Genomic DNA, 26,075 nt, shown 5'->3' with positions numbered 1-26,075 from the left:
CGGCCATGTGAGCGCTTAAGCACACTTAAGAGCAGCCATTCTGTAACAAGGCGCATAGCGCCTATGTTTTGGAAGGCCACCTAAATTTTTAGAGGCACCTTGCTACAGAATCACTCTTTCTTGATAGGTGCCTAAGTTTCAATTATTGCTGGTTAAAAAGCTTAATTGGGCTTGTTGATCAATTAGTTGGGTGCCTAATATTAGGTGCTGGGCCTAAGTGACTTGCCCTGGGTCACAAGGAGCAGTGCAGGATTTGAACCCACAAGCTTAGGGTGTCAAGGCTATAGTTCTAACCACTGCACCACACACTCCCACGTAAATGGTAGATGACGGCAGATAAAGACCGGAACGGTCCATTAGTTATTCTCATTAAAAATACATGATTCATTTAACTTATCTCTTCTTTGCTATTTCTGGGTCATAGACTGTAAAGTCCACCTGGTATTGTCCTAGGTTCCAAATGCTGAAGTTGCCATCTAATCAAGCCATTGTGACATCACTGCTGAGGTTGGCTTCTTAGGCATTATGACATCACAATCTCAGCTCTGGAATGTTGCTACTCTTTGGGTTTCTGCCAGGTAACATAGTAAATGACGGCAGATAAAGACCTGAATGGTCCATCCAGTCTGCCCATTAGCTATACCCATTAAAAATACATGATTCATTTAACTCTTCTTTGATATTTCTGGGTCATAGACTGTAAAGTCCACCTGGTATTGTCCTAGGTTCCAAATGCTGAAGTTGCCGTCCAAGCTCACTCCAGCCTATCCAACCATCCTGTTTGCAGGATATCTTCCACAAAGTCTGGCCAGGAACATCCTCATGTTCCAAGTTAGTGGAGTTCCCATTGATGCCCTCCCCAGCCCAATCCCACACCAAATCATCACCGTGCAAGTCTATCCAGTACCGGCCTTAGTTCTTTAATTTCCATTCTTTGTTTTCTAATTAGAGATCCTCTATTTTTATCCCACGCTTTTTTGAATTCCATCACCATTTTCCTCTCCACCACTTCCCTCCGGAAGGCATTCCAGGCATCTACCACCCTCTCCATGAAGAAGAATTTCCTAAGATTGCTCCTAAGTTTTTCTCCCTGCAACCTCAAGTTATGCCCTCTCGTTTTACCATTTTCCCTTCTCTGGAAAAGATTTGGTTCTCTTTTAATAAATGTCTGTATCATATCTAGAAGTCAGATATTTGGGCCTCTGCACACCAATCTACTGCATCTGATTTGCCCAAGATTAGAAGGAGCATTTGAGGATTTGAGCCCTGGTTGTCTTGGTTCTCTGCCTGCTGCTCTAATCATTAGGCGAAAGGGCCAAATCCACTTTGTAAATACATTTTTCCTTTTGTTTCCCCCTTCCCTACTGAGCTTACAGTGTAAGTGGAATTGAGCTGCAGGTGCCAGGGGGTGGCAGAGGCAGGACCCGCCTTATTTCTCACTCCATCCTGCCTTTTCTTGTTGTTTTCAGATGGCCTCTGCCAATGACTCCCGGCAGAACCAGAAAGATGCCGCGGACCAGAACTTTGACTACATGTTCAAGTTACTGATCATTGGCAACAGCAGTGTGGGAAAGACCTCCTTCCTCTTCCGCTATGCAGATGACTCCTTCACCTCTGCCTTCGTCAGCACGGTGGGCATAGACTTCAAGGTGAAGACAGTGTATCGCAATGAGAAGAGGGTGAAATTGCAGATCTGGGTGAGTGCCTGGCTCGGTGGGCAGAGGGTAGCAGGTCCCAGCACAGAACGGCATTCAAGATTGGGTTTTAGTTTAGTTTCTTTTCATTTCCTCCTATTTCTTTATTTTTTTGCCAGATATGTATATATTTATAATATTTTTCATCTTCTTGTTTCCTCGAGCACTTTAGTGGAAACGGGCAGGCTTAGGAGGTGGGGAGGAATAGCCGCTTAGCATGTGGAAGTGACCAATTCTGCTGGTAGAGTTCGCACACATTCCTAGCTCCTCCTCAGGATAACATTGACTCACTTTGTGTACCCAAAGGGTGTGGAGGCTTACACTCTGCCTCTGTGTGTGTGTCCAGGGAGAAATGGGGTTCCACTCCGGTTGCTGGGTGGACTTCCTAAAAATTGTACACTACAAATCCCTGGGTGCAATGGATGAGAGACCTAGGTTGGGGTGGTGTCCCCCTTCTGCTTTGATGTACCTAAAATAAAAATTTTTTAAAAAAGGTTACCTTTGTGGCAAGTTTCTCTTTGTATTCTATTTTAGCTGTCTTTATCAGTGCTTTGCATCTAACTTGCCAGTGCTTATGTTGCGTCTTACTTTCTTCATTTGGATCCTTTTTCCTTTTCTTTAAATTATGTATTATGGCTCTAATAGCATCTTTCATTTCATCTTTTAACCATGCCAGCTCTTGTTTTCTCTTCATAAGAACATAAGCAGTGCCTCTGCTGGGTCAGACCAGAGGTCCATCACGCCCAACAGTCCGCTCATGCGACGGCCCATCAGGTCCAAGACCTGTATAGTAATCCTCTATCTATACCCTTCTATCCCCTTTTCCTTCAGGAAATTATCTAATCCCTTCTTGAACCCCAATACCGTACGCATTCCAGGTGTCTACCACCCTTTGGGTGAAGAAGAACTTCCTAGCATTGGTTCTGAATCCGTCCCCTCTCAATTTTTCCGAATGCCCTCTCGTTCTTGTAGTTTTCAAAAGTTTGAAGAATCTGTCCCTCTCCACTTTCTCTATGCCCTTCATGATCTTGTAAGCCTCTATTATGTCCCCTCTTAAGTCTCCGCTTCTCCAGGGAAAAGAGCCCCAGTTTCTCCAATCTCTCAGCATATGAAAGCTTTTCCATACCTTTTATCAATTGCGTCGCTCTCTTCTGAACCCTCTCGAGTATCGCCATATCCTTCTTAAGGTACTGTGACCAATACTGGACGCAGTACTCCAGATGCGGGTGCACCATCGCCCGATACAGCGGCAGGATAACTTATTTCATTCTGGTTGTAATACCTTTCTTGATTATACCTAGCATTCTGTTCGCCTTCTTAGAGGCCGCTGCGCACTGTGCCGACAGCTTCATTGTCTTGTCTACTATTACCCCCAGGTCCTTTTCTAGGGTACCTTCACCCATTACCAGCCCTCCCATTGTATAGTTGTACTTCAGGTATCTGTTTTCTACATGCAAGACTTTACATTTCTCTACATTAAACTTTATCTGCCATCTCATCGCCCATGCCCCTAGTTTGTTCAGGTCCCTTTGTAAATCTTCACAGTTCTCTTTAGTCCTAACTCCACTAAATAGTTTGGTGTCATCTGCGAATTTTATTACTTTGCACTTCGTCCCTGTTTCTAGATCATTTATAAATACATTGAACAGCAGCGGTTCGAGGAATGCATCTGGTCTGGGCTTCCAAAATGGTAACATTCATGCCCAATTTAAAGTCCTCACCTTTGTGGCCAAACCTTTTAGCTTCTTTTTAACCATTTTTCTCATTTTATTGTTGTTGCTCTTTTGAAAATTAAATGCTGTTACAGTAGATTTCCCTAGTGACTACACTCTAGATATTAGATCAAATTTGCCTCCTATCTTTAAACCACTTAGTGATCTGCAGTAAGACATTGCCTCTTATTTTGTGATTTTTTTTTTTACACTTCAAAGATTTATCGAACACCTCCTCAAATCCAGTTATACTATATCGACATACTTCTGTCCACATAGAAATTCACATCTCCGAAAGAATTCTAATATATTAGTAAGACACGACCTCCCTTTTCTAAATCTGTGCTGGCTCTTCTCCATTCAACTAGATTTAGCTTCATAATGTCAGGCTCACCAGGAGCCCTCTTTGAAAACTGGCATGATTTTGGCTACTCTTCAGTCCTCACGTGCAGAGGCAGATTTGAGAAATAAGTTGCAAATTACCAGTAATAGGTCTGTTTTAGAACCTTTGGTCAGACCCAGATGATGGGCTGGGAGTCTCCCAGATGATCAGTCTTCCTTTCTTTATCAGGGTTATGGTCAGAGTAATTTATTTATATTTTTGTGACTGTATGTGGTGGAACAGCAAATACACAAACATATCTGAAAGAGTAGGGAGTAGGCCAGTGGTTAGAACAGTAGCCTTTGAACCAGGGAAGCCAAGATTCAGTTACCACTTCTGCTCTTATGAGCTTGGGCAGGTCACTTTGTCCTCTATCTCCAGGACAAAACTTTAGATACTGTGGTTCACAAGCCCTTTTCACAGTTGATAACAAATACTGTGTGCAATTCTGGTTGCCGCACCTCAAAAAAGGTATAGCACAATTAGAAAAGGTACAGAGAAGGGCAATGAAAATGATAAAAGGGATGGGACGACTTTCCTATGAGGAAAGGCTAAAGCAGCCAGGGCTCTTCAGCTTGGAGAAGAGACCGCTCAGGGGTGATATGACAAAGGTCTATAAAATACTGAGTAGAGTGGAAAGGGTAGATGTGAATCAGTTGTTTACACTTTCCAAAAATACTAAGACTAGGGGGCATGCGATAAAGTTACTAAGTAGTAGATTTAAAACAAACCGGAGAAAATATTTCTTCACACAGCTTGTAATTCAACTTTGAAATTCATGTGAAATCAGTTAGCTTAGTAGGGTTTAAAAAAGGTTTGGATTATTTCCTATAAGAAAAGTCCATAGGCCATTTTATTTTACTACTTGGGATCTAGCTAGGTACTTGAGCCCTGGATTGGCCACTGTTGAAAACAGGATCCTGGGCTTGATGGACCTTCGGTCTGTCCCAGTATGGGAACTCTTATGTTCTTTATGAGTTAGTATTTATAGTTAGACCTGCCATTCATGCAGTACAGGCTAAACCTACCTGGTTGGGTGCTAGGTATTACCACAATAGATAAAGTTAAGTCCAGGCCACTCTCAAAAGTAAAATGTCTCTGTTTCAGCGCCCAAAAGTTATAAAGAAAAGCGGCACCTGATTTATCAATCTCCAAGTGTTTACATAGTTTCCAGTGAATTAACTGGGCTGCCTTATTGTGCTTCTCCGTGCACACTGCGCCTGGTGAAGAAACAGAACTGTTTCCAGGTCCATTTTTAGCATTTTGTTTTGCTAATCAGACTGTGAAACTACCTTGTCTAGAGCTTTTTAAGTTCGTCTCGCCTTAACTGTCCCATCCACCTAGACTGCAGGGCCTGCTCTCCACTTAAAATCATGGATTGTGATTCAGGCTTCAGTTGCTTCCCCTCTGTCCCTTGAGAACTTCTCAAATTCTCATAGCTGAAAAATCATAGAGCACCTACTACTACGATGAATTATTTCTATAGTGCTACCAGACGCACGCAGCGCTGCACAGAATCACAAAGAGTAAGAAAACAGTCCTTGCTCCAAAGAGCTTACAATCTAAACAGGCAAGACAGTCAAACAGGATGTCATGGATCCAGTTAAGGGGAAACGATTAATCTGCTGGCTGGGTTGGAGGGCAGAGGGGAGTACAGGACAATCAAGCCATTGTGACATCACTAATGAGGTTGGCTCTTATTGGTGGAATGAGGCATTATGACATCACAATCTCAGCTCTGCTTCCCAAGGACTGAAACTTCACACTACTAATTATTTCTATAGCGCTACCAGACGCATGCAGCGCTGTACAGAGTCACAGAGAAGACAGTCCCTGCTCGAAAGAGCTTACAATCTAAACAGGCAAGACAGACAAACAGAATGGCATGGATACAGTTAAGGGGAATGGTTAATCAGCGGGCTGAGTTGGAGGGCAGAGGAGTAGGGTTAAGGATTGATGGCTATATCCAAAAGGTGGGTTTTCAGTCTGCTTTTAAACAAGGAAAAGGGTTTGACGGATAAACTCAGGTCATTTATTCCAGGCGTAGGGAGCAGCTAGATGAAAGGAACAAAGTCTGGAATTAGCAGTGGAGGAGAAGGGGAAAGGTAGGAGCAGCTTATCTGAGGAACGGAGTTCTCTGGGAGGTGTATAAGAAGAGAGAAATTGAGGGGCAGCAGAATGAACACCTAATTAAAAGTGCCAGGCTATTCTAAATTTTGAAAAAAATGAGGAAAAGGACATTTAGACATGTTATCCTGAGGGAGAGAACAAATACAAGAGGATATGAATGAGATAAGATGAGGTAAGAACACAATGTAAATCATGCGGAGCTGGACCGGAGTCCATTGAATCCAGCATCCTCTCCGACAGTGGCTGCTCCAGGTCATAAGTACCCAGCAAATCCCCCAAAAGCAGAACTAATTCTTGCCATCCAACTTCTGTCCTCAAGGGCCACAATCCAGTTGTGTTGTCAGGATATTTAGAGGTGTGCTTATGAACCAAATGTGCCTCCCTACAAAACTCCCATTCTCCCCTCAGTTTGATCTTCAGAAACATGCTGAAATAGCATCTTTCTGGGGGAGAGAGTGGGTGCAAGTCAAGTCACTCAAAAATCTGTACAAATCCACTGGGTGCTAAATGTGAATTCTGTGATAGCAGATAACTGACTATAACTGTACATTTTACTTTGGGCATCATTTGTAGAACTTGAAGGAGTATGCCTTGTAGAACACGTCTTCAGAAAGCACTATGTAAAAGGGATCTTAGCCCACCAAAAAGCAGAGGCCCTGAGGAGAGTCAGACAAGAGGATTGCAGGATGTGACTGTTTACCAGGATCCAGAGACTGACAGCAAGAAGCAAATAATAAAGACAAATAAAGGAAAATAAGACACCTACAGCACAAACACACTCATGCCACAAATGCATGTATACAAATGCCCCTTAATATAAGCATTTACAGCTACATGTAGAGAACAACAATCACACATTGAGGGCTGGTGGCAGAAGTGGGATTGGGAGCTGGAGCTGAGGTGTCGCAGCTTTGATTGACTGTGCTGAAGGTCACATGGAGAGGGCTGGTGGCAGAAGTGGGATTGGGAGCTAGAGCTGCGGTGTCACAGCTCTGTGCACTATTTGTAGACCTTACTGTGGAGGTGTTTAGTGGACTGTCTGTACTTAGCTCATCAGGATCGCAAGAGGCCACAGTTTGTTTGTTTTTGCTAGCAACCTTAGAAGGCCTTGTTAGCTTTCCCACAGATGTGGGCTAGATGTTTATTTACTTAGCTTCCGTTACCAGAGTGACTGAGAGATGATTATCCACTTTCCTGGAAGCATACTGATGAGGAGAGACCAAGGTATGAGTGAGAAGCTATCCTATCATGTCTTTCCCTGCATTCTAGTGGCTTGGCAGCAGGAGAAGGGGATACTGCTATCTAACGGCCTGGTGCATTTTGGGATGCGTAGTCCCCGGTTGCCAAAGAATACTGTGTAGATCTGTTAAAGGATGAACATCTTTGAGTGGCTCCACATACGAACAGCCATGCTGAGTCAGACCAATGTCCATCAAGCTTTTCACCCCAGTCCAGATCCTAAGAACCAATAGGCCCCCAAAAGTAGATCTGATTCTAGGAATGAGCAGGATCGTACTGAGCTGGAATCATAGCTTGTGTGGCATGCCCTCTGGTGCCCCCACCTGCCCACTATGTCACAGCCAAGAAGAGAAGACAAAGGGTGGGGGCTGTTTTGGTGTCTTGCCTTTCCTGCACCTCTGCTTGCCTCGGTATAGCTCTGGGATATCCCAAGCCTACATGGCTAATCATTTTTATGGCCTTTTCTTCCAGGAACTTATCTAAACAACTTGAACCCCAGTTGTGTACTGCATGAAAAACTACAATACGATTTGATATTCTACTCCACAATCACCCTAAAAGAGTTCCATACAGCTTACTAGGAAATAGCTGGCTATTCCAGGAATTACAATAACATTATCATATCTTCCTTGATCACATAAATTTCTTGCTGCAATGTATTTAAAAAAGTTAGAAATAAGCCATAATTGTCGATCCATCTAATTCTAACTGCCTGATGTTGGAAAGTAAGTGGAAAAAAAAAAATCCTATAAATCCCATCTTTGGGCTCGGATTAGATCTAAAAATCACATGGCAGTTCTCAGGTTTGTTTTGTGAATGCTGACCATAGCATTGAAACGGGTTATCTATATTCAGTAGAACTATTCATGGCAACCAACATCACTGTACACATAGCAGATGCCTTTCAGCCACTGATTGTCTTTATTGGCTAGCCATATTTTCGGCAGGATATTCTCGCTCAACCTCAACACTATGCAGACAGTGGTCTGTAAATTTTCAGCAGGGCTATGGGAACAGTGCTGCTGAAAATTCATGGACAGGGAAGTTCTTTTGAAATCTAGCCCTTCAATTTCAATCTGCTGTTTGTATTTGAAAGGTTTAAAAATAGCCCCGTATGTTATAAACTTCCAGCTAGTTTTGAGTGGGCACAATTTTTCTTTCCAGTGCTCCGTGGTTTGTCATGTCTCCCTTTGGCAATCCGGCTTTGGCATTTCCCTCACTCTCTGAAATCACACATCTCTCCCCCCCCCCCCCCCGCACACAAACACATACTTTAACAAAAAGTCACTTCTAGAGGTCACTAGCAGCGAGCCGAAACTCTCACATGCTGTTTACACTGGCCCCTGAGTCTCCAATGCAACTTCTCTTTCTGCATAGGCAGGACTGTTTGCGGGAAGGCTCTGGTGGGGGCCAGACCATACAGCATATATGTTTTAAACAGATGCACCAGGGGAAGGGTAGGTTGCAATACTAGGAGGGGAGGGGAAAATGCTTCAACTGGCAGGGCTTGGTGGATCCCTGGCAGCTAACCTGGCCCACCTGTGGGCCCACTCCTTCTGGCAGAGTGGAAATCTCTGAGGTTGATTTCTCCTGGTAGAGAGCAGAGGAAGTTAGAGGTCTGAGAAGTAAGGGGAAGACAGACTCTGGCTCTTTGGCCTTTGAGATGGGGGGAAGAGAAAAGGCAGCCATGTCTGATGTGTTGGTCAGAGAGAGCAACACAGACCCGATCTCTGGGCTCTGACACAAAAGCTTGTGCGTGCAAGGGTTTGGAGACGTCAGAGCACAGCTCACTCTCTCCTTGTCAACGCTTGAAGTCAGCCACCAAGGCCTGATTTTTCCACAAAGAAGAATGAACCCTTTCAACTCCGGAAATGTTAATTGGTGTGTTAAATTGATCTTTGTTTTCCGTGGGTTGCTGAGGTGGAAACTGACGTACGTTACTTGTACCAAACAGCTGTTTCCAACCCGTCACTTTCCACCTTAATTGAGACAGTCAGGAAGGAGGGAGACGAGTCCTAATCTTTGGCTTTTTGTGTGCGATATCAGGGCTAACTCTTTCTCCCTGTGCCTCATCTCTGATTCCTTCAAAGACTCTGTGTAACATTGAAGCAAATCACTTTCTTTCAGAATCTCGGCTCTGATCCTGGAAGTGAAAAATGAAACATGGAGTTGACCTGCCATGCTGGAACGCTCTGGTCAGCGTGTCCTCAATCAGGGCACCTGGATCAATGGAGCATATCCCAGGCTCCACGTTTCTCTCTGGACTGGCAGAGACAGCCATGTTGCTGCAGGCCTAGAGCCTCCTTTCCAGTGTCATGTTGCTGTTCTGTGATAAGCAATAGAGAATGACACGGGGACAAATTTGTCCCTGTAGGAACTCAATTTCCCCGTGGGTTTTGTTGCTGTTCCTTCCCCTGCCCCATTCCTATAAGCTCTGCCTTAACCACACAAGCCTCAAACACTTATGAATTTAAAGTGTTTGAGGCTTGTGCAGATGAGGACGGAGCTTGCAGGAATGGGGCAGGGACAGGAAAAGAACTCACCGGAACGGGAAAGTGAGTTCCTGTGTAATAAGCAAGCCTTGTTTGGGGCCAAGGAGTCGGCCTTGTTCACCATCGCTGCTTAATTTGTTCTTTTTACTCTGTTCTAAGGACACAGCGGGCCAGGAGAGGTACCGAACCATCACTACGGCATACTACAGAGGAGCCATGGGTTTCTTACTAATGTATGACATTTCAAACCAAGATTCCTTCAATGCAGTGCAGGACTGGTAAGATGCCTTCTACATTCACCTCTATCCGTATTTTCTAACCCCGTCTTTGTTGACTTTTATACTTCCAGTTTCTCTAGGGAACAACTTCCCCCACTTGTCCTACTGAACACACAGGAGATGTTTGCATATATCAAGTTTCCCAAGGGTGCAAATTTATTGTCTACTTCTTGTGGTTGTCCTGAAACCCAGTTTGCTCTAAGGTCCCCAGGACTTATCTGGGAAGTCCATTCCAAGCAGAGCAGAAACTGGAGGACCTTGGATGAAACAGAAGTAAATTGGGACTGACTTGGCTTGCCCCAGTGACCTGGAGATATCCAGTGGGCAATTCTCTGGATCTTACGCTTTTCCGCCTTTTAAAAGCCGCCAGAGCTACACTGAATCCTCCAGGTAGAAAGCACAGGATTCAGAGGATTGAAGCATAGGATTTGGAGGACAAGTTGGCTTCAGTTACAATTCCCACCATATGATCACCCTGCATTCATCTCTCCTCCATTCTCCCCTTCTTGCTCAGGGCGACGCAGATCAAGACATACTCCTGGGACAACGCCCAGGTGATCCTCGTGGGGAACAAGTGTGACCTAGAAGATGACCGGGTGATCCCTACAGAGGATGGCAAACGATTGGCTGATGAATTAGGTCAGGAATGTTCCTTTCTACTCTTTTGAGTGCCCCATCACTTTCTGGGATTTCATGGAACGGTTAGGAAACTTTTTCCCATCACAAAACTGTGTTTGAAAATCCAGATGGCCCAATATGAGCTATAATATTTTTAGTTATGGAGAGGGAAAAGTGGGACACCAAGCAGGAAGGCTGCAGTTGACCAGTTTTATTCAGCTCCAAATGTGAGATACACTGTTTTGTGAGTCGTCTCAGTTCCACATGACACATTGATGTGACATGGCTGTGTTTCAGCAGAACAGTCTGTGACAGGAGACAAAGTGACCTTCTGAATGAGACAACGTAGCTCTTTTAAAAAAGTGTGAAAAGATTGAAGCCCAGTCTCATGTATCACAAGTAAACAGCGTCTCAAAAATGAGGTGGTGTGTACACCATTAAGATTCTGTTTCTTTTTGCGACACTGGGCTCCAATTCGTTTCCAGTGTACCTTTTTCTTTTCACACTTTAAGAGCTACTTTGACTCCTGACACAGGCTGTTCTCCTGAAATACAGCAGTCCTGAGTCAACCCAGCAAGTGGAATTGAGACTGGGCACTGTTTTATGAACACAAACTCACATTTGGAACTGAATTGACTGCAGCCTTCTTGTTTGGGTGCCTTTCCCTCCTCTTTTGTGACTATGTACTCGTGAGGAGAACATCTCCTTTCTTCCATATTTTTGTTTGAACGTTGAGGGACCAATGCTTTAACCTGGCCCCTAGATTTAGGTGTGGCAATGGGACACACTTAGCGCTAATTCAATAACAGTATTTAAGAACATAAGAATTGCCGCTCTCTGAAATTAAAAGGGGATAGATTCCGTACAAATGTAAGGAAGTTCTTCTTCACCCAGAGAGTGGTAGATATCTGAAACGCTCTTCCGGAGGCTGTTATAGGGGAAAACACCCTCCAGGGATTCAAGACAAGGTTAGACATGTTCCTGCTGAACCAGAACATACGCAGGTAGGGCTGGTCTCTGTTAGGGCACTGGTCTTTGATCTAGGGGCCGCCGTGAGAGCGGACTGCTGGGCACGATGGAACACTGGTCTGACCCAGCAGTCCGCTCTCACGGCGGCCCCTAGATCAAAGACCAGTGCCCTAACAGAGACCAGCCCTACCTGCGTACATTCTGGTTCAGCAGGAACATGTCTAACCTTGTCTTGAATCCCTGGAGGGTGTTTTCCCCTATAACAGCCTCCGGAAGAGCGTTTCAGATATCTACCACTCTCTGGGTGAAGAAGAACTTCCTTACATTTGTACGGAATCTATCCCCTTTTAATTTCAGAGAGTGCCCTCTCGTTCTCCCTACCTTGGAGAGGATGAAAAACCTGTCTTTATCTACTAAGTCTATTCCCTTCATTATCTTGAATGTTTCGATCATGTCCCCTCTCAGTGTCTTGGAGGCTGGAATGCTGTGCCCCCTTACAGGAAGTCAATGTGCACAACTGGTCGTATTAATTATAGCCCATCCTTCCCAGGAGCCCAGAACGGGTTAGAAGAATATGTACAAAGAAGTTTTCAGGATAAATAACACACATAGTACAGGAACAATAGCAAGCTACAGGCAATAGCGTAGTAAGTGTGAGCGGCGCTCAGGGCGATGGTGCTCCTCTCCTTCCCTCTTTCCCGCCCCCCCTCCCCCCCCGCTGCACATGTGCCCCCTTCCCTTTACCCATACATCGTTGTCTGCTCGCCCTTTGACGTCACTTCCTAGGCACGGGTCCTGGAAGTGACATCAGAGAGAGCACCAATGCCAATGCAGTCAGCAACCTCGTGCTGGGGGAAGCCAAAGGACGTGCGTGCATGGGAGGGGATGAACAAGAGGAAGGGTACAGGGCCCTTAGGAAGCCCGTGCCCAGGGTAGACCACCCTTCTCCCTCTTACTAGATCAGTACATCGTGTTACAGAAAATTGAGACGGGATTTAATAAGTTGAACATGAGCTTCACATCATGCCAGCCTACACGCCTGGGAATTAGTTGTTTTGGGCTGTTGCTCACAGGACTTTTCATGTTCCTTTTTTCCCTTCTACCCTCCAGGTTTTGAATTTTTTGAAGCCAGCGCAAAGGAGAACATCAATGTGAAACAGGTTTTTGAGCGTCTGGTGGACACTATATGTGAAAAGATGAACGAGAGCCTAGATGCCAATTCCTCCCCCACCAGCAACAGCAAGAGTGCCAATCTGAGTGAGGCCCCCTCGCAGCAATCCAGTGGTTGCTCTTGCTGAACAACCAAAGACATACCTCCACTTTTCCTGTTGGTGCTTTCCTCTTCTATCCCCCACCCTTCAGCTCCCCTTCTCAACATAATTGCCAAAATGCAAACGCATTGCTTCCTTAGTCAAGGCAAACTGTTCAGGGAAGAAAATCAAGGTGACGTCAAAGGAAGTGCACAACTCAGGGTCCAGGTGGGGAAACTGGGAACAGTATTTGCAAGAGGGCTAAAATGTCTAAAGTTGATGAGTTTGACTAGTTAAAAATAGTCATCTCCTTCTAGAGCTCTAGCGGCGGGGAGGAAGAGAATGCACTTTGGGGGTTTTAAGCCCTAGCACTCTGTATTGCCTTGCCCTCTGCTTCATTTTGCCTAACTCCTGAGTTGGAACACTGTATTTTCACCTCTACCTCTCTGGCAAGCTTTTCTACAGCTGTGCCTTCTGTCCACATCTGTAATTTCTGAAGTGCTCTGATTTTACAGTTCAGGAAACTCCGGTTCTACAAATGGATACCAGATGATCAGGCCATACTAGGCTTTACTCTCTCACCATCATTTCACAGGACAAAAGGTGCTTCAGAATCCAGTTCTGAACTTGAAAAGAAGTTGTGGAGAGCTGGCAGGGTCAAATCTGTTAACAAAAGGGAGGAAGACTTATAATACCTACTGCTGCGTCTTTCACTGCTTCCCATAGCTAACAATTCAGTGTGTGTGCTTGCAAGAATCCAATGGCTCCCATGACCTCATTTTCTGCACCCCATCTCTCATCTCTCCCTGCAAGATGTGCCCTGCATTCAGCAAAGCCTTTTCCATCTATAATGGCAAGACACCCTTTATGATGGCACATGTTTCTATGGAAATGTGAGATTTAGTGCAATATTACGATTCTCAAGCCTTTTTGCCACTCCACTCCACTCCTAGCACTCAAAAGTAATAAATAGTTTGCCCAGTAGGAAATACCAAGGCACAGTCTGCCTTTGAGATGATGACAGCAGGCACTATTGTGCCCAAGGCTGTGAAGGAAGGATATTTATTACAGTGAAGTTTGTCTGGTGATGTCTCGCTTCCTTCTTGTCCTCCACTACTTCTCTGGGTTCCTTATCTGTGTGCAAGAGGAGCCAGTGCTGGTGCTCTCCGTTAGGTAGGGACTTGTTTGCAAGTCTCTGCAGGACCTGCTCAAGGATATGCAACAGTCTAAGCAAACCACCAGCTATGTGCTCTCACCTGTTTGTAGCCCAGCATCTCCCATCCTCAGGAATCTCTCTCTTTCCCTCCTCCTCCTCCCCCAGGTGTCCAGCAGTCTTATCTTTCTCTCCACCGTACTTCCCCGTTGTCTCTCTCCCCTCCTTCTCCCTGCAGTGTCCCACATCATTCTCCTTCCCTTCCCTGATTTGCAATTTCTCTGTCCTTAGTAAATGCTGGCATTTTTTAAACCTTCCCTCTCTCTCTGCTCTAACCATTCAATAAACCGACCAGACCTTTTCAGAAGTATGCAAAAGCACTGACAGCAAACATAATCTTTTAACATGTTAGATGATGGCAGAAAAAGACCAATTGCTACATCTAGTCTGCATAGATGTTTGTCAGCTGTTGGCCATAGAAACAAGAACTCTTGTAAAATACCAGTCTTGCCCCTTCATCCTAGGTAGATGAGAACACACGAGTCCAAATTGTATTTATTTGCATACCAAAGGCTCATCACAACTTACAAAATATGTGCAATCAATACATACTGCATTCATAAGCCCACTCCTGTCTTGCCAACAAGCTCCTTCTCATTCTCTCTTACCCATGCTGAACAGAACCCAGCTACCATTAACCCGCTCTCATAACTTCATTACTTTTCTCTGTGCCCATCTACCTTAGGGTCAATTTTAATGAATTCTCAGTTCCTAAATTTCAGGTGCCTAAGTTTCAGTGGAAAAGTAGCTTAAAACTGAGGTGATGGGTAGTGAAAATAAGTATTAAAGGCTGGATTCTATAAACAGTGCCGCTGATCACGTGTCAATCGCATAAAGGCGCCGTTTCAAAAACCGCACCTTCATGAAAGGCGCCAGAAACGTAGGCCAAGGTTTTTAAGGCCTACCTTTTTACATGAATCACAGCTATGGAAGCGCTTTACAATATCTAACGTCACGTCCAGCGTTAGCCACGCCTACAGTGGCATTGGATGTCATAAAGTGCCTCTGTAGCTGTGATGAAGGCGCTATTTTTCTAGGTACCAGTAAGCACTTTGGGCCATTTTCTATAAACGTCATTCCCGTCTTCATGATCCTTTTGGACTCTCTTGCCATTTTTATCCCATGTCCGCTGGGAGGCCATTCCATGCATCTGCCGCCCCATATCTCATAGCATGACCTCTTTATGTATTTGAATGTCTCTATCATCTCCCTGTTCTTTATGGAATATACACTTATATCCACACACATTTTTAATACAGAATCTGTGCAATTTTGATAGGCTTCCCCGCAATGCCTTTATCTTTGATACTCTGACTTGGATTACCACCTATGCTGGATTTAACTTTAAACTAAAGACCTGTGAGATCTTAGGTCTGGATTTATGATGCCCTACTATAAGCAAGGCTGAGCCTAGAAAGATCAACCCTTTTAAAGGCCTATAGATGTGTCGGCTTGAGTTTAGTACTGAATAAAGACCAACTGTGTTAGAGTGGAAAGGAGAACTAGATTAGAAAGCACATGTCATCCAGGGGCCTCTGTTAGAAAAAGGCTAGGCTACGGAAATCTGATCTCGGGTGACAAAGGTGCCCGTCCATTAGATAAGTTTTATTCTACCTGTTAATCTCCTGTCAAAAAACAAAGAAACTGAGGAATTTATAATTGCTTTCGCTATTCTAAACTGAATTTCCTGGAGGCCGAAAGAGTTTCAGAATACTGAAACAACAAAGGGATATGTGTAACAGCACTCAGAATAATAAGTATTTATATGGCTGCTGTTAAACCCAGTAGCACTTGCACTTCTTGCTGCCCTGTCATGCCCAACTCTGCTGCAGAACCAAGCTTTTCCTTTTTACTTGCTATAGGATAGGGAAAAGCAGGAATAAACAGTGAAAGCACTGGACACATTCTCCTCACATGCCATGATGCCTTTTTGGGGGATGAACTACTAGGAATACTGGGCTTGATTTAATCCCCGTATTAATTTCCATCTGGGAAAACAATTGCTTTTAAAACAGTAGGAAATCTCATGACAGTTGATCATTGTTTTATGTTTCCTTGTTCCCAGAGAGTCTGCAATCTAGTTTGTACCTGAGGCAAAGGAGAGCAAATGACTTAGCCAAGTCACCAACTCTGGCATTTGAACTCCAGTTTTCCCGGCTCTCACTAATTGCTGGCCTGGGCGTTTGGTGAAGCTGCATGAGTGATGCGGGATGCAGTAGTCACCCGTGCTCTTTGAACAGGGATCCACAAAGAATAGGCATGCCTGTTTGTATGCAAATCTATCTCCTCCATTTTCACTGTGGAGATCCTGAAAACCTGACTGACTTGAGTGTTTCCTGAAGACTGAGATGAGAACCCTTATTTTCAAATGAGCTTGTAAGGGGGACTTTATATTGGAAGTTTGGAAAGCCATGGTTTTGGATATTTTGGTCATTGAAGACATATTTAAGCTAAGTGTTGTATCTGATACATTATTAGCTTTTAGTGGATGGGCATTGAGCGTAGAAATGCTTATTCCTGCAAAAGTAAAATTCTGATGGTCCAAAACAAAATGAGAATTCTTGGTGGGAGCGTAATTGGATTGGTGCTTTGTTTGGATTCCTCTCCATTGGTGTTTGAAGCTACTATTATGTCAATTATCCTCAGGATGAAAATATGATCCCACAAATGTACATTAAGGGGTTTCATTTGTTGAAGCTGTTTTCTGTAAGCATTGAAGAAAAGAAACCCAGCCCAGTGCATCCTCAGGACCTGGATGTTCCTTGATAGTCACTCATGTTTAGCAATTACAATTGTTGTACTCTGTTGCAGTGACTTTCAACTGTTCCCTTCCTCTTTTTGGAGTCTCCTTCCCTCCTTTTTTGAGCTTACAAACTGTTTCTAATGGCGTCTCTCTTCCCCTCTCCATTTCATTTTTAGGTGTGGGTCTACTGCAGCTGTAATGTCCAGCTAATCTGTATGCATGTATTTCTGGCCCTCTTCATTGGCAAATGTGGTTGAAGTTTGAGATAAGAGCCTCTTAGTAAGGTGAAAATACTCCTGCTGTAGATCGGCTATATTGTGTGTATATGTTTGGGGGGATTTGGCAAGAACAGAGCTCAAGATACAAGGCTTGGAAATGTTACCCAGTCAGCTTTGCATTCACTGCTTTCTCAGCATGCCAATTCAGTGTGGACCTGACTGGCTATGTATGCCCTAAGGAATGGGGTGAGAAGCACTGCTCTAGAAGCAAACACTTCTCATTTAGGGTTTTTTTTTTTTTTTTAGAGAGCCCACAGTGTGTTGGGAGCACAACCTGTTACATTATGTCTGATGTTCAGGGACCTGTGGAATCTGTTGCTATTGTCTCTGCCATAATTTCTCTTGTACAACATTGGCATGAAAAGGGATTAACTAATGCTCTTCATCGTACCCCCTTCCCCCCACAAACCCCCCAATGTTGATACACTACTAAGCGCATATGCCATAATTTATATTGTTCTATGTAGTCTTTAAATGTGAACAATCCATTCACTGTAAAGTCTGAGGGGAAAATAAAGGTTTCAGTCATTGTATGCAGAGCTTGACTATCTGGGAGTCTGTACTTTGATTCTTGCCAGCACATGAGATCATAGGCTGTACAAACTGGAATAAGACCAGCAAAGCCTAGTCCCAGTCCTAATATCTTCATCTCAGTCTGATTGCAGAGTTTCATGCTATGCCATGCACCGCATTTGTTTCACACAGTCAGTGACTGAAAAGGCACTTAGGGCCTTTAAACGGACCTTACACACGCTCACCTGCTCCATATGCATATATATATTTTTTAAGTAATTAGGTAAGTGCAACACCTACATTAAGTATATCCTACAAATTCAGACTCTGCATCTGTGAACTTATCTCTAGACCATTTTATTAAGTGTAAAACACTGCTTTGCACTCCTGCAATTACACTCGTGGTCCAGAATTTTTAGCTCCCTTTGCTGTGATTTATTAGCAACATTTAAAATCACCATTCAGTTCAGATACAGTTGCTCGCTTGTAAAGCAGTCCTCTATAGACAGCAGAAACGTGCCTTCCAGGAGTTGGAACCAAACCGTGGCTTTGAAGGCTCCCGGGCATGCATAACTCAATTTGTATATAGCTATGTTATCAAAACAGAACACCAGGAAAAGAGGGTGGGAAAGTATGGCCAATTTCCCTGCTGGCTACACACAAGGAAGTGGCTGCTGCACATTAGAAAAAAAATCCCAAACCTATAAAACTTTATTTTTATGAATGGCAAATTAACTGTCGAATGTACAATCAAACCATACAATAATCATTTTTTGAATTTACTGAACAAATTGTATGGAGATCGCCAAACAAGTACCAGACGGATGGAGGACCAAGTAGCCACTTTGTAGATATCTAGTACCGATGCAGAATAGAGGTCAGCAGTGTCCAGAGCTAGTGGATAGAAATCTGTGCTCTTGTGGAACCAGCTGGTTTAGCTACATGTGAGTCGGAATTAAAAGAAATAAAAAGCTGTGAAAATGTTCATATGTCTTTGGTGTCCTGTAGGGAGTACAATAAGGCATGTCTGACGTCCAAGCTGCATAAAGTTCATTTCCCTTGTTCAAGTAGAGCTTTGGAAGAGACCCAGGATGAGGTAGGATTTGGAGACAACCTTAGGGAAGAAAGTAGGCTGACTCTTACCATAATTCTGGAAAGAAATGCATGTATGTCAGGTGCTTGAGGGACATAAGACCCAAAGGTTAGCTACATACTGACCTTCCATCCACTTGCTCATGATAGGCTAAAAGAGGTGCAGAATCAATGGTGTTGGACATTGGAAAGATTCTTGATTGCTAGTCATTCACCAGTGTGCAAAGTGGGTCAGCTTATCTTGGCAACAACTAACCAATAGCCCATAATACGATGACTTGGATTTGGATACCTCTACATATCCTTATAGCTACCTCCATTCCTGTATCAACTCTGCTGCTCATATCTACAAGTGAGACATACTGAATCAGATACTGTTAATTCAATAATGTAATGTCTTCCAATTGACACAGATATATTTTTAATATGTTCAGCAAGTGACCACCTTCTTTTGGTAGCCCTCTAGGCAAGTGAAGTAATGTTAGGGTGATTTATTAAATGAGTGATGCCTGGAACAGAAAACTAGCTTGAATTTTGAACCTTATTTTCTCTCAGAATGCTTGTACATGTCCACACTGATCTAGTGTACCAATATTCGATTTGTAAGACCAACAAGCTGGAGAGGGACGTATTCAATGTGATTTGAAGTCCACAAGAAGAAGAGCAATCATTTTAGGACCCCAGATGTTGCATTCTTCCAAAATTATTCTGTTGCGCTGCTACTCCAAATTTCGTATCCCAGATTTTTTTGGAAGACCATTTGCGCTTTCCCTAGTAGGCTGCTGTTATAGCAATTTGAGGCAGGCAACTGTGCTGTGGTAGGGCTTATATTTGTATGTGTTGACGTTTTATTCTAAGACTGTTAATAGAAGCTGGAATTGTGGGATATTTAGGATATGGCTAGATTTTCTTTCCTATACTGTAAAATGGAGACATTTCCATGCATTGTTTTTAAAATATTCAAAAACACTGTCAGTCAGTTGTCCAATTTGCACTGTAAGGACAACTATAGCAAATGATAACCTGTAAACTGTATATTATGTATATTAGTTTTAGACCCCTAGGATGAAAACTTGTACTGTCATTATGGCAAATCGTAACCTGTTAACTGTATATTATGTATGTTTAACCTGTAACTCGTTCTGAGCTCTTTGGGGAAAATGAATTAAATAAATCGGCACCTTTTTAATTTAAATTACTACTGTTGGATTGGATTCAAACCTTGCTCGCTCCAGGTATGTCTGTCCTGGGTTTTGTGGATGATGCCACCCCCATATGAGAATATTATGCCTGCTTGTCCTCAGATATTTTCCCCTGGTAAACAGAATTTATCTTCTGAACCTCATATAAATACTTTGGTTAAAAGTGGATCATTTATTTTACTCCATCAAAAATTATAAAGACCAAGGGACACTTGAAGTTACAGGGCATTAATACTTTTAAAACCAATAGGAGGAAATATATTTTCACTCAAAGAATAGTTAAGCTCTGGAACGTGTTCTCTGAGGATGTGGTAACAGCGGTTAAAGTACATGCTCTTTAAAAAGGTTTGGACAAGTTCCTGGAGGAAAAATACATAGGCTGCTGGATCGGTAGCATGGAATGGTGCTACTTTTGGGAGTTTTGCCAACAAGGGGCAGCTGCCAGCCTGTTACGGAGGTCCTCTCTGAGGTCCAATGCCCTAAGCCATGCAATTGCCACTGCTGCCGTTCTAGACATCGTATTCTAGGCATCATAATTAGTGGAGTCTTGCAATGCAATGTGGAGACTCGGGAGCGCCTCCAGAGAAGCAGAGTCAAGTTGCTGCAGAACAGAATGCTGAAAATGCAAAACTTGGAGCTTGGAAGACAGCATAGAGCCTTGATAGACCTTGCGTCCTATAGAATCAATCTTTCCCTGGAGGAACAACAGAGGGAGACTTTATCATCTTGGCCTCTTTGATAACTGACTCTGACACCATGGAGTAGAGCACTGGGAGTTGCTGTAAGTCATGACCAGGTGCTTTTTGTACCTCATACTTTTAACCCTAAATGTTTGGAGGCTGTAGACACTGATAAGGACTTCTGCCAGTTAGTAAGCTGTAAGTCTTGCAATACCTGATGTACTGGAAGTGCAACTAGTTCTTTTAATGGAGTCTTACAAGATTGGAGGATACTTTGGAAATCCTTAGTTCCTGTAGGTGTTGTAGCCTGGTTAAGACTCAAAAGATCAGAAACCTTTTCAAAGACTTTGGATAAGAATATTTCTCAGTTGAGGGCCTGTTGTGGTGGGGGATGGGCAGGCTGGACCATATTGGAAATGACATTATCTTCCTGATCTGCCCAGTCATGAAGAGAAACCTTTCCCTGCGCTGGGTAAGAACAGGGGTTCCAATTTATGTTTTGACGAACTTCCAAGGGAGTGGACAGAGGAATATCTTCTGAAGGATCCTGGTCTACACATTCAGGACATTACTGGGCCACTAACAAGCATAGAAGGAGTAGGAGTAGAAGGCTATATTAAAGCTGCACTATCTTGCATAAACATCTGAAGAAGGAGGAAAAAATTTTATACTGTCTGTATGGACTCTAAAAGTACTGGAAAATGGCTCTGACAGAACTGAGAGAGAGAGACACTTAGGAGGAACTGGTTCCTAACCAGGAGGAAGTGGAAAGGTTGTTCTTTTAGATTTAAATAGGCTTTAACAGCTTTAGAGGTACCTGGTTGTACAGCCGAATCTTGTTGAGAGAGGCCAGGAGAAGACCGTGAAGCTGAGACAGAGCCCAAGGGAGCCTTCATTGAAACATTATAACTTACAGTAACTGCTCCAGATTCCAAGCTCCGTGTCAAAGTAGCTGCCAGTGAAGAAGGTGTATCCGTAGAAGCTTCGTTAGCAGGAAACCCGAGGTCATAATGTCTTTGTACAGATCCATGGTGAGACCTCATCTGGAATACTGTGTACAATTCTGGAGGCCACACTACCGAAAAGATGTGCTGAGAGTTGAATCGGTTCAACGAATGGCCACCAAGATGGTCTCGGGGCTCAAGGATCTCTCATACGGAGAGAGGCTGACTAAATTGCGGCTGTACTCTCTCGAAGAACATAGAGAGAGGGGAGACATGATTGAGACGTTTAAATATATCACTGGTCGTATCGAGGAGGAAGATAATATTTTCTTTCTTAAAGGTCCCTCGGTCACAAGAGGACACCCGCTAAAAATCAGGGGCGGGAAATTTCATGGCGACACCAGGAAGTATTTCTTCACCGAAAGAGTGGTTGATCATTGGAATGAACTCCCAGTGCAGGTGATCGAGGCCAGCAGCGTGCCAGATTCTAAGAATCTGGTATAAATGGGATGCACATGTGGGATCTCTAAGAGGGTAAACTTGGGGGAGAGTCATCAGAGTTGACAGACTTGATGGGCTATGGGATATCTAAGAGGGCAAAGTTAGGGGGGTGGGTCATTAGTGTGGGCAGACTTGATGGGCTATGGCCGTCATTTTTCTATGTTTCTATGCATTTTTCCAATGTTGGGAGGAGCTTTTTGTGGCTTGCCGAGTCTGCTCACTTTTTCTTGCAGTACTGAGACAGGGCCCTGGGGGGAGGGAGGGAGCTGCAAATTTTCTGTCCTGGTGGCCTTCTTTGAAGTTTTGGCGTGAAGAGGAGCTGTGGAGGAAGCATCATACATCGTGGTAACTTGTAGCCAAAAGCAACATCTTCGCAATCCGGTGAGAAGAAATACTTATCGTTCTCTCTTCAATAATGTGTTGTAAGTATATCGCCCCCCCCTTTTTTTTTTTTAAGAAGTTAAAATAAAGGTTCATTTCAGTCTACTTCTTTCTTTCCTTTTTAAGCTAGGTTTTATCTTGCCTTTCCCTAATCTCTCTTTTTTTTTAGGGTGAGAGCTGCAACCTTTCAGGGCAAAGGGAAGGGCTCTAAGAATAGGGTCCCCTTGTGCATGCCCAGTAAGCTCAAAGCTTACCATAAGCTAGGGGAGAGCACTGGCACTCAGGCTCAGTCAGAGGACTTCACCTTCAAGTGTGCCTGCATATCCCTTTCTTGTCTCCGGAGAAATGCAGTTCTTTACAGATATAGGGGGGGGGGATAGTATTAGTATTATGCTCATAGGAGCAACAGTCATCTGTGATTGGTCTCCACAACAGAAATAAGGGGCTCTACTTTAAGCAGAGCTCTTTAACTTACAGAAGTACTCAATCTCCATTGGCTCAATCTCCATTTGCTTGAACTCTGTTAGTCATTGGATGGTAGGATAAGTCAGTCCAGATTCAGCCCATTTAAAAAGGAACTGAGAAAATAAACCTTTAGTGAACTGGACATTTTAATAGCAGGATCGTCTCAGATATTTATCTCACCAGTCCCAGAAACTACTCAATAAGAGACGATGGCTTTGGGAGCATATTTTCTGGATTTACTAGGAATAGCAATACATCTGCATAGAAGGCTACCGTATTCCTTTCAATGCACAGAAATTCCTTAACTGTCGATGCATGGTTCCTTTGACATCTGCCGTAGGATCAAGCTCCAAGACAAAAAGGATAGGCAGTAAAAGGCATCGTTGGGTGTTGTTGGAGAAAGAATGATGTCTGCATATAATTTATGCCTTGGCTCCTTTCTGTGTTGACTGGGATTTAGTGCAGGTTCTGATGCTGCTACTACTACAAGCTCAGGATACTGGAACACATCTCAGCCCACTTTTAGAAACAGCACCATGGCTACAAAGATGGATGCCAGCTGAAATGAAAAATTACAACAGTAAGTGCCACTGTAAGAAGTAAGTGAAGAAGGGGTTTTCCTCATTGACAGCACCTGGTATTGTACCCAGAAAAGTGGAAAGTAGCCCTAGCCCCCCAGCAGTTGTTCTTCTCTCAAAGCTCAAGAAAGCCCCTGATTTTATGAGCATGTTTGGCTGTTCCTGTAGTGAGAAACTGCCCCCTGACAATTGGTTCATAATATTGTTGGGAAAAGACCAACAGATAATGGGAAAACAACTCGATCTACCTTCTATTCACCATGGTTGTATACTAATTGCATTTTGTACAAAGACCCTGTTTTCTTTTTGTCGTCCATTGTGCTTAAAGGGCAGACATAGGAAAACTGACAGGTCACTACTACAGAAACAACCTAATTTATTAGATTACTCTTGTACCATTCTCAGCTATCCGCCTAATTGGTAATTTGACATTGTCTTTTTCTTTTTTTTTATTTTGTTCTTCACTCATGATTGCATCTTGGATCTCTATATTTGGGACTTTAAAATGATTAAGTGAATAAGTTCTCTTCTAATTGTTATTTTTCTTTTGATTGTTATATTAATGATGTCTTAATCATATTCTGTATAAGAAGTTTTTTCTTGACAATTTGTTCAAATAAAAATAAATAATAAAAAAAATTAATTTTTTCTCCAAAAGAAAGAGAGATTATGTACTTATCCTGGTAAGCTCTTTTCCAGGTGAGACATTCTAGACATATGGGTTATATCCCTATAGCCAAATGCATCTACAGAAGGAATCCACACCAGATTTTTCACTCTGCCTCTGCTGTACTTCACTGGGCTCCTTAGCTCCATCTACAGTTAGTACCCAAGCACTGAGAGCCACCCCAATACACGTGAAGTAGAGGGCTCTGTAGCAACAGGCTTAGCAATAAACTGTTCTGCTCAAGAAGTATATCTGACAATAATGTCAACCGCCAACAAAGACTTCAAAGGAGCTCAGAACTACTCCACAGAAAACAGAAACATATATATATATATATATAGTATTCCTCCCAGTTCCCAAGGGCTAACAGACATCCAAGAATCAACTTGGAGAAGCATAAACAGACTAAAACAATAGACAGGTGTAGGAAGGACTAGTTGGGAGTCTAGAATGTCTCTACTATCTACTGGAAAAGAGCTTACCAGGGTAAGTACATAATCTCTTTTTTTTCCAGTGCAATAGGTGAGACCTTTTAGACAGATGGACGTACAAATGCAGTCCCCAAAAAGCTAGGGTGGGCTTGCTGTGCCGAACCTTAAGACTGAGGACCCCAAGGCAGAGTCATGTCTTGCCACCACAGCCACTGTGAAAAACTCTGCAAAAGTGTGAAGAGAAGACCACATTGCCTCCCTGCAAATCACCGCAGGGGAGACAGCTCCAGCTGCACCTCACGAAGAAGCCACATTCTTGGTAGAATGTGCCTTGACAGAAATGGAGGACTGTTTCCCAGAAAGAATGTAGGCTTACGAAATGGTCTTACGAATCCATCTGGAAGTCAGCACAAACAAATGGTTAGAGAGACAAAACTTGTTAGTGACCTCCAGATAACACAGCAGGGATGGCCCTGAGCTTGAGCTTCGGAGAAAACAATGGAGGCTGGCTAACAGGTACCCAGTGGGATCGGCCTGTCATCTACAGACTGAAGACTGTGTGTTCTCAAAGCAGGCAAAGCTGAGAAAATGCTCCAAGTGCCAGAATCCCCAAAAAAGGGATGAAAATACACTCAATAAAATAATAAAATGTGGAGAGCAGAACAAACACTCCTGCAGCCATCATTCCAGTCTCCTCTGCTCTCAACCTTGGAGTCGTCTTCAATTCCAACCTCTCATTTTCTATGCACATCCAACAAACTGCTAAGGCCTGTCGCTTCTCTTTCTATATCACCAAAATTCGTCCCTTCCTCTCTAAGCACACTACCCGCCCACACTTTCGTAACCTCAGACTTAGATTACTGCAATCTACTTATGCCTCACCCTGTCAGATAGATGATATGCCTACATTGGTCTATAGGCTAGGAAGAATATCCAGCAGCTTGGCTCAAGGCAGCCAAGGAAGAGAAACAGAGGCCTTTGAATACTAGCATGTCCGACCCATGGATACTGTGTAGGCCAGTCCTCACCATGTTTCCCTGTTTTCCACAGCTTCTTTCAATTGCTTGATGTTCATTCCCGTTTCATTCATGATGGTATCCAGCCAATGGGCCTTTGGTCTCCCCTGCTTCCTTTTACCACTGACCATTCTGAGTAGCACCTCCTAGCTGGCATATTAGTGCTGAAATCCATATCACCATGTTTTGCTGAGAGATGTACAAGTGTTAGTGCCAGTTGCACACAGGTAGGTGTTTTTTTTGTTTCACCACCATTCTTTGTTGCCCTATTGGGTGGTTGTTTATTAACTCTTATTTACTATTGCAGAGCAGATCGAACTTATCTGGATTGGGGAGTTTCCCCTTGTTTTCATTTCCCCCTAAGGGTTATTACTATGGACTGAGGAGAGTGGGCACTGCCCAGAGAGACAAGGGGGTGGAGAGAGAAAAAAAAATTGATGTCTTCTGCAAGCAACTCACAAGATGAGGTGCTTAACCCATCCATAAGGAATCAAAGGCTGTTCTACAGGAAAGAGGATCATCGAGGTAAGAACCTAATCCTTCCTTCCATGGACATGGGCAAGAAGAAAAATCCGGAGTGGATTCCCTCTGCAGATACACATGGCTA

The 26,075-nt window shown here is 43.5% G+C and overlaps 1 protein-coding gene across 6 annotated transcripts in view; it reads left to right on the top strand.

Annotated features, from left to right (window-relative positions):
- Positions 1-17,027, top strand: part of RAB3D (RAB3D, member RAS oncogene family) — a 35,554-nt gene extending 18,527 nt beyond the window's left edge. For all 6 annotated transcript variants that reach the window (XM_033923895.1, XM_033923891.1, XM_033923894.1 and 3 more), the window contains 4 exons: positions 1,470-1,697; positions 9,809-9,927; positions 10,442-10,566; positions 12,625-17,027. In XM_033923895.1, coding sequence (XP_033779786.1) covers positions 1,470-1,697; positions 9,809-9,927; positions 10,442-10,566; positions 12,625-12,812 — 660 coding nt within the window. In that variant the 3' untranslated portion in view covers positions 12,813-17,027. The remainder of the gene's footprint in view (positions 1-1,469; positions 1,698-9,808; positions 9,928-10,441; positions 10,567-12,624) is intronic.
- The last annotated feature ends 9,048 nt before the right edge of the window (positions 17,028-26,075 follow it).

The sequence above is a fragment of the Geotrypetes seraphini genome, chromosome 16 (genome assembly GCF_902459505.1).
Source record: "Geotrypetes seraphini chromosome 16, aGeoSer1.1, whole genome shotgun sequence".
In the NCBI taxonomy this organism is placed as follows: Eukaryota; Metazoa; Chordata; class Amphibia; order Gymnophiona; family Dermophiidae; genus Geotrypetes; species Geotrypetes seraphini.
This window is presented reverse-complemented; position numbering and strand designations above follow the sequence as displayed.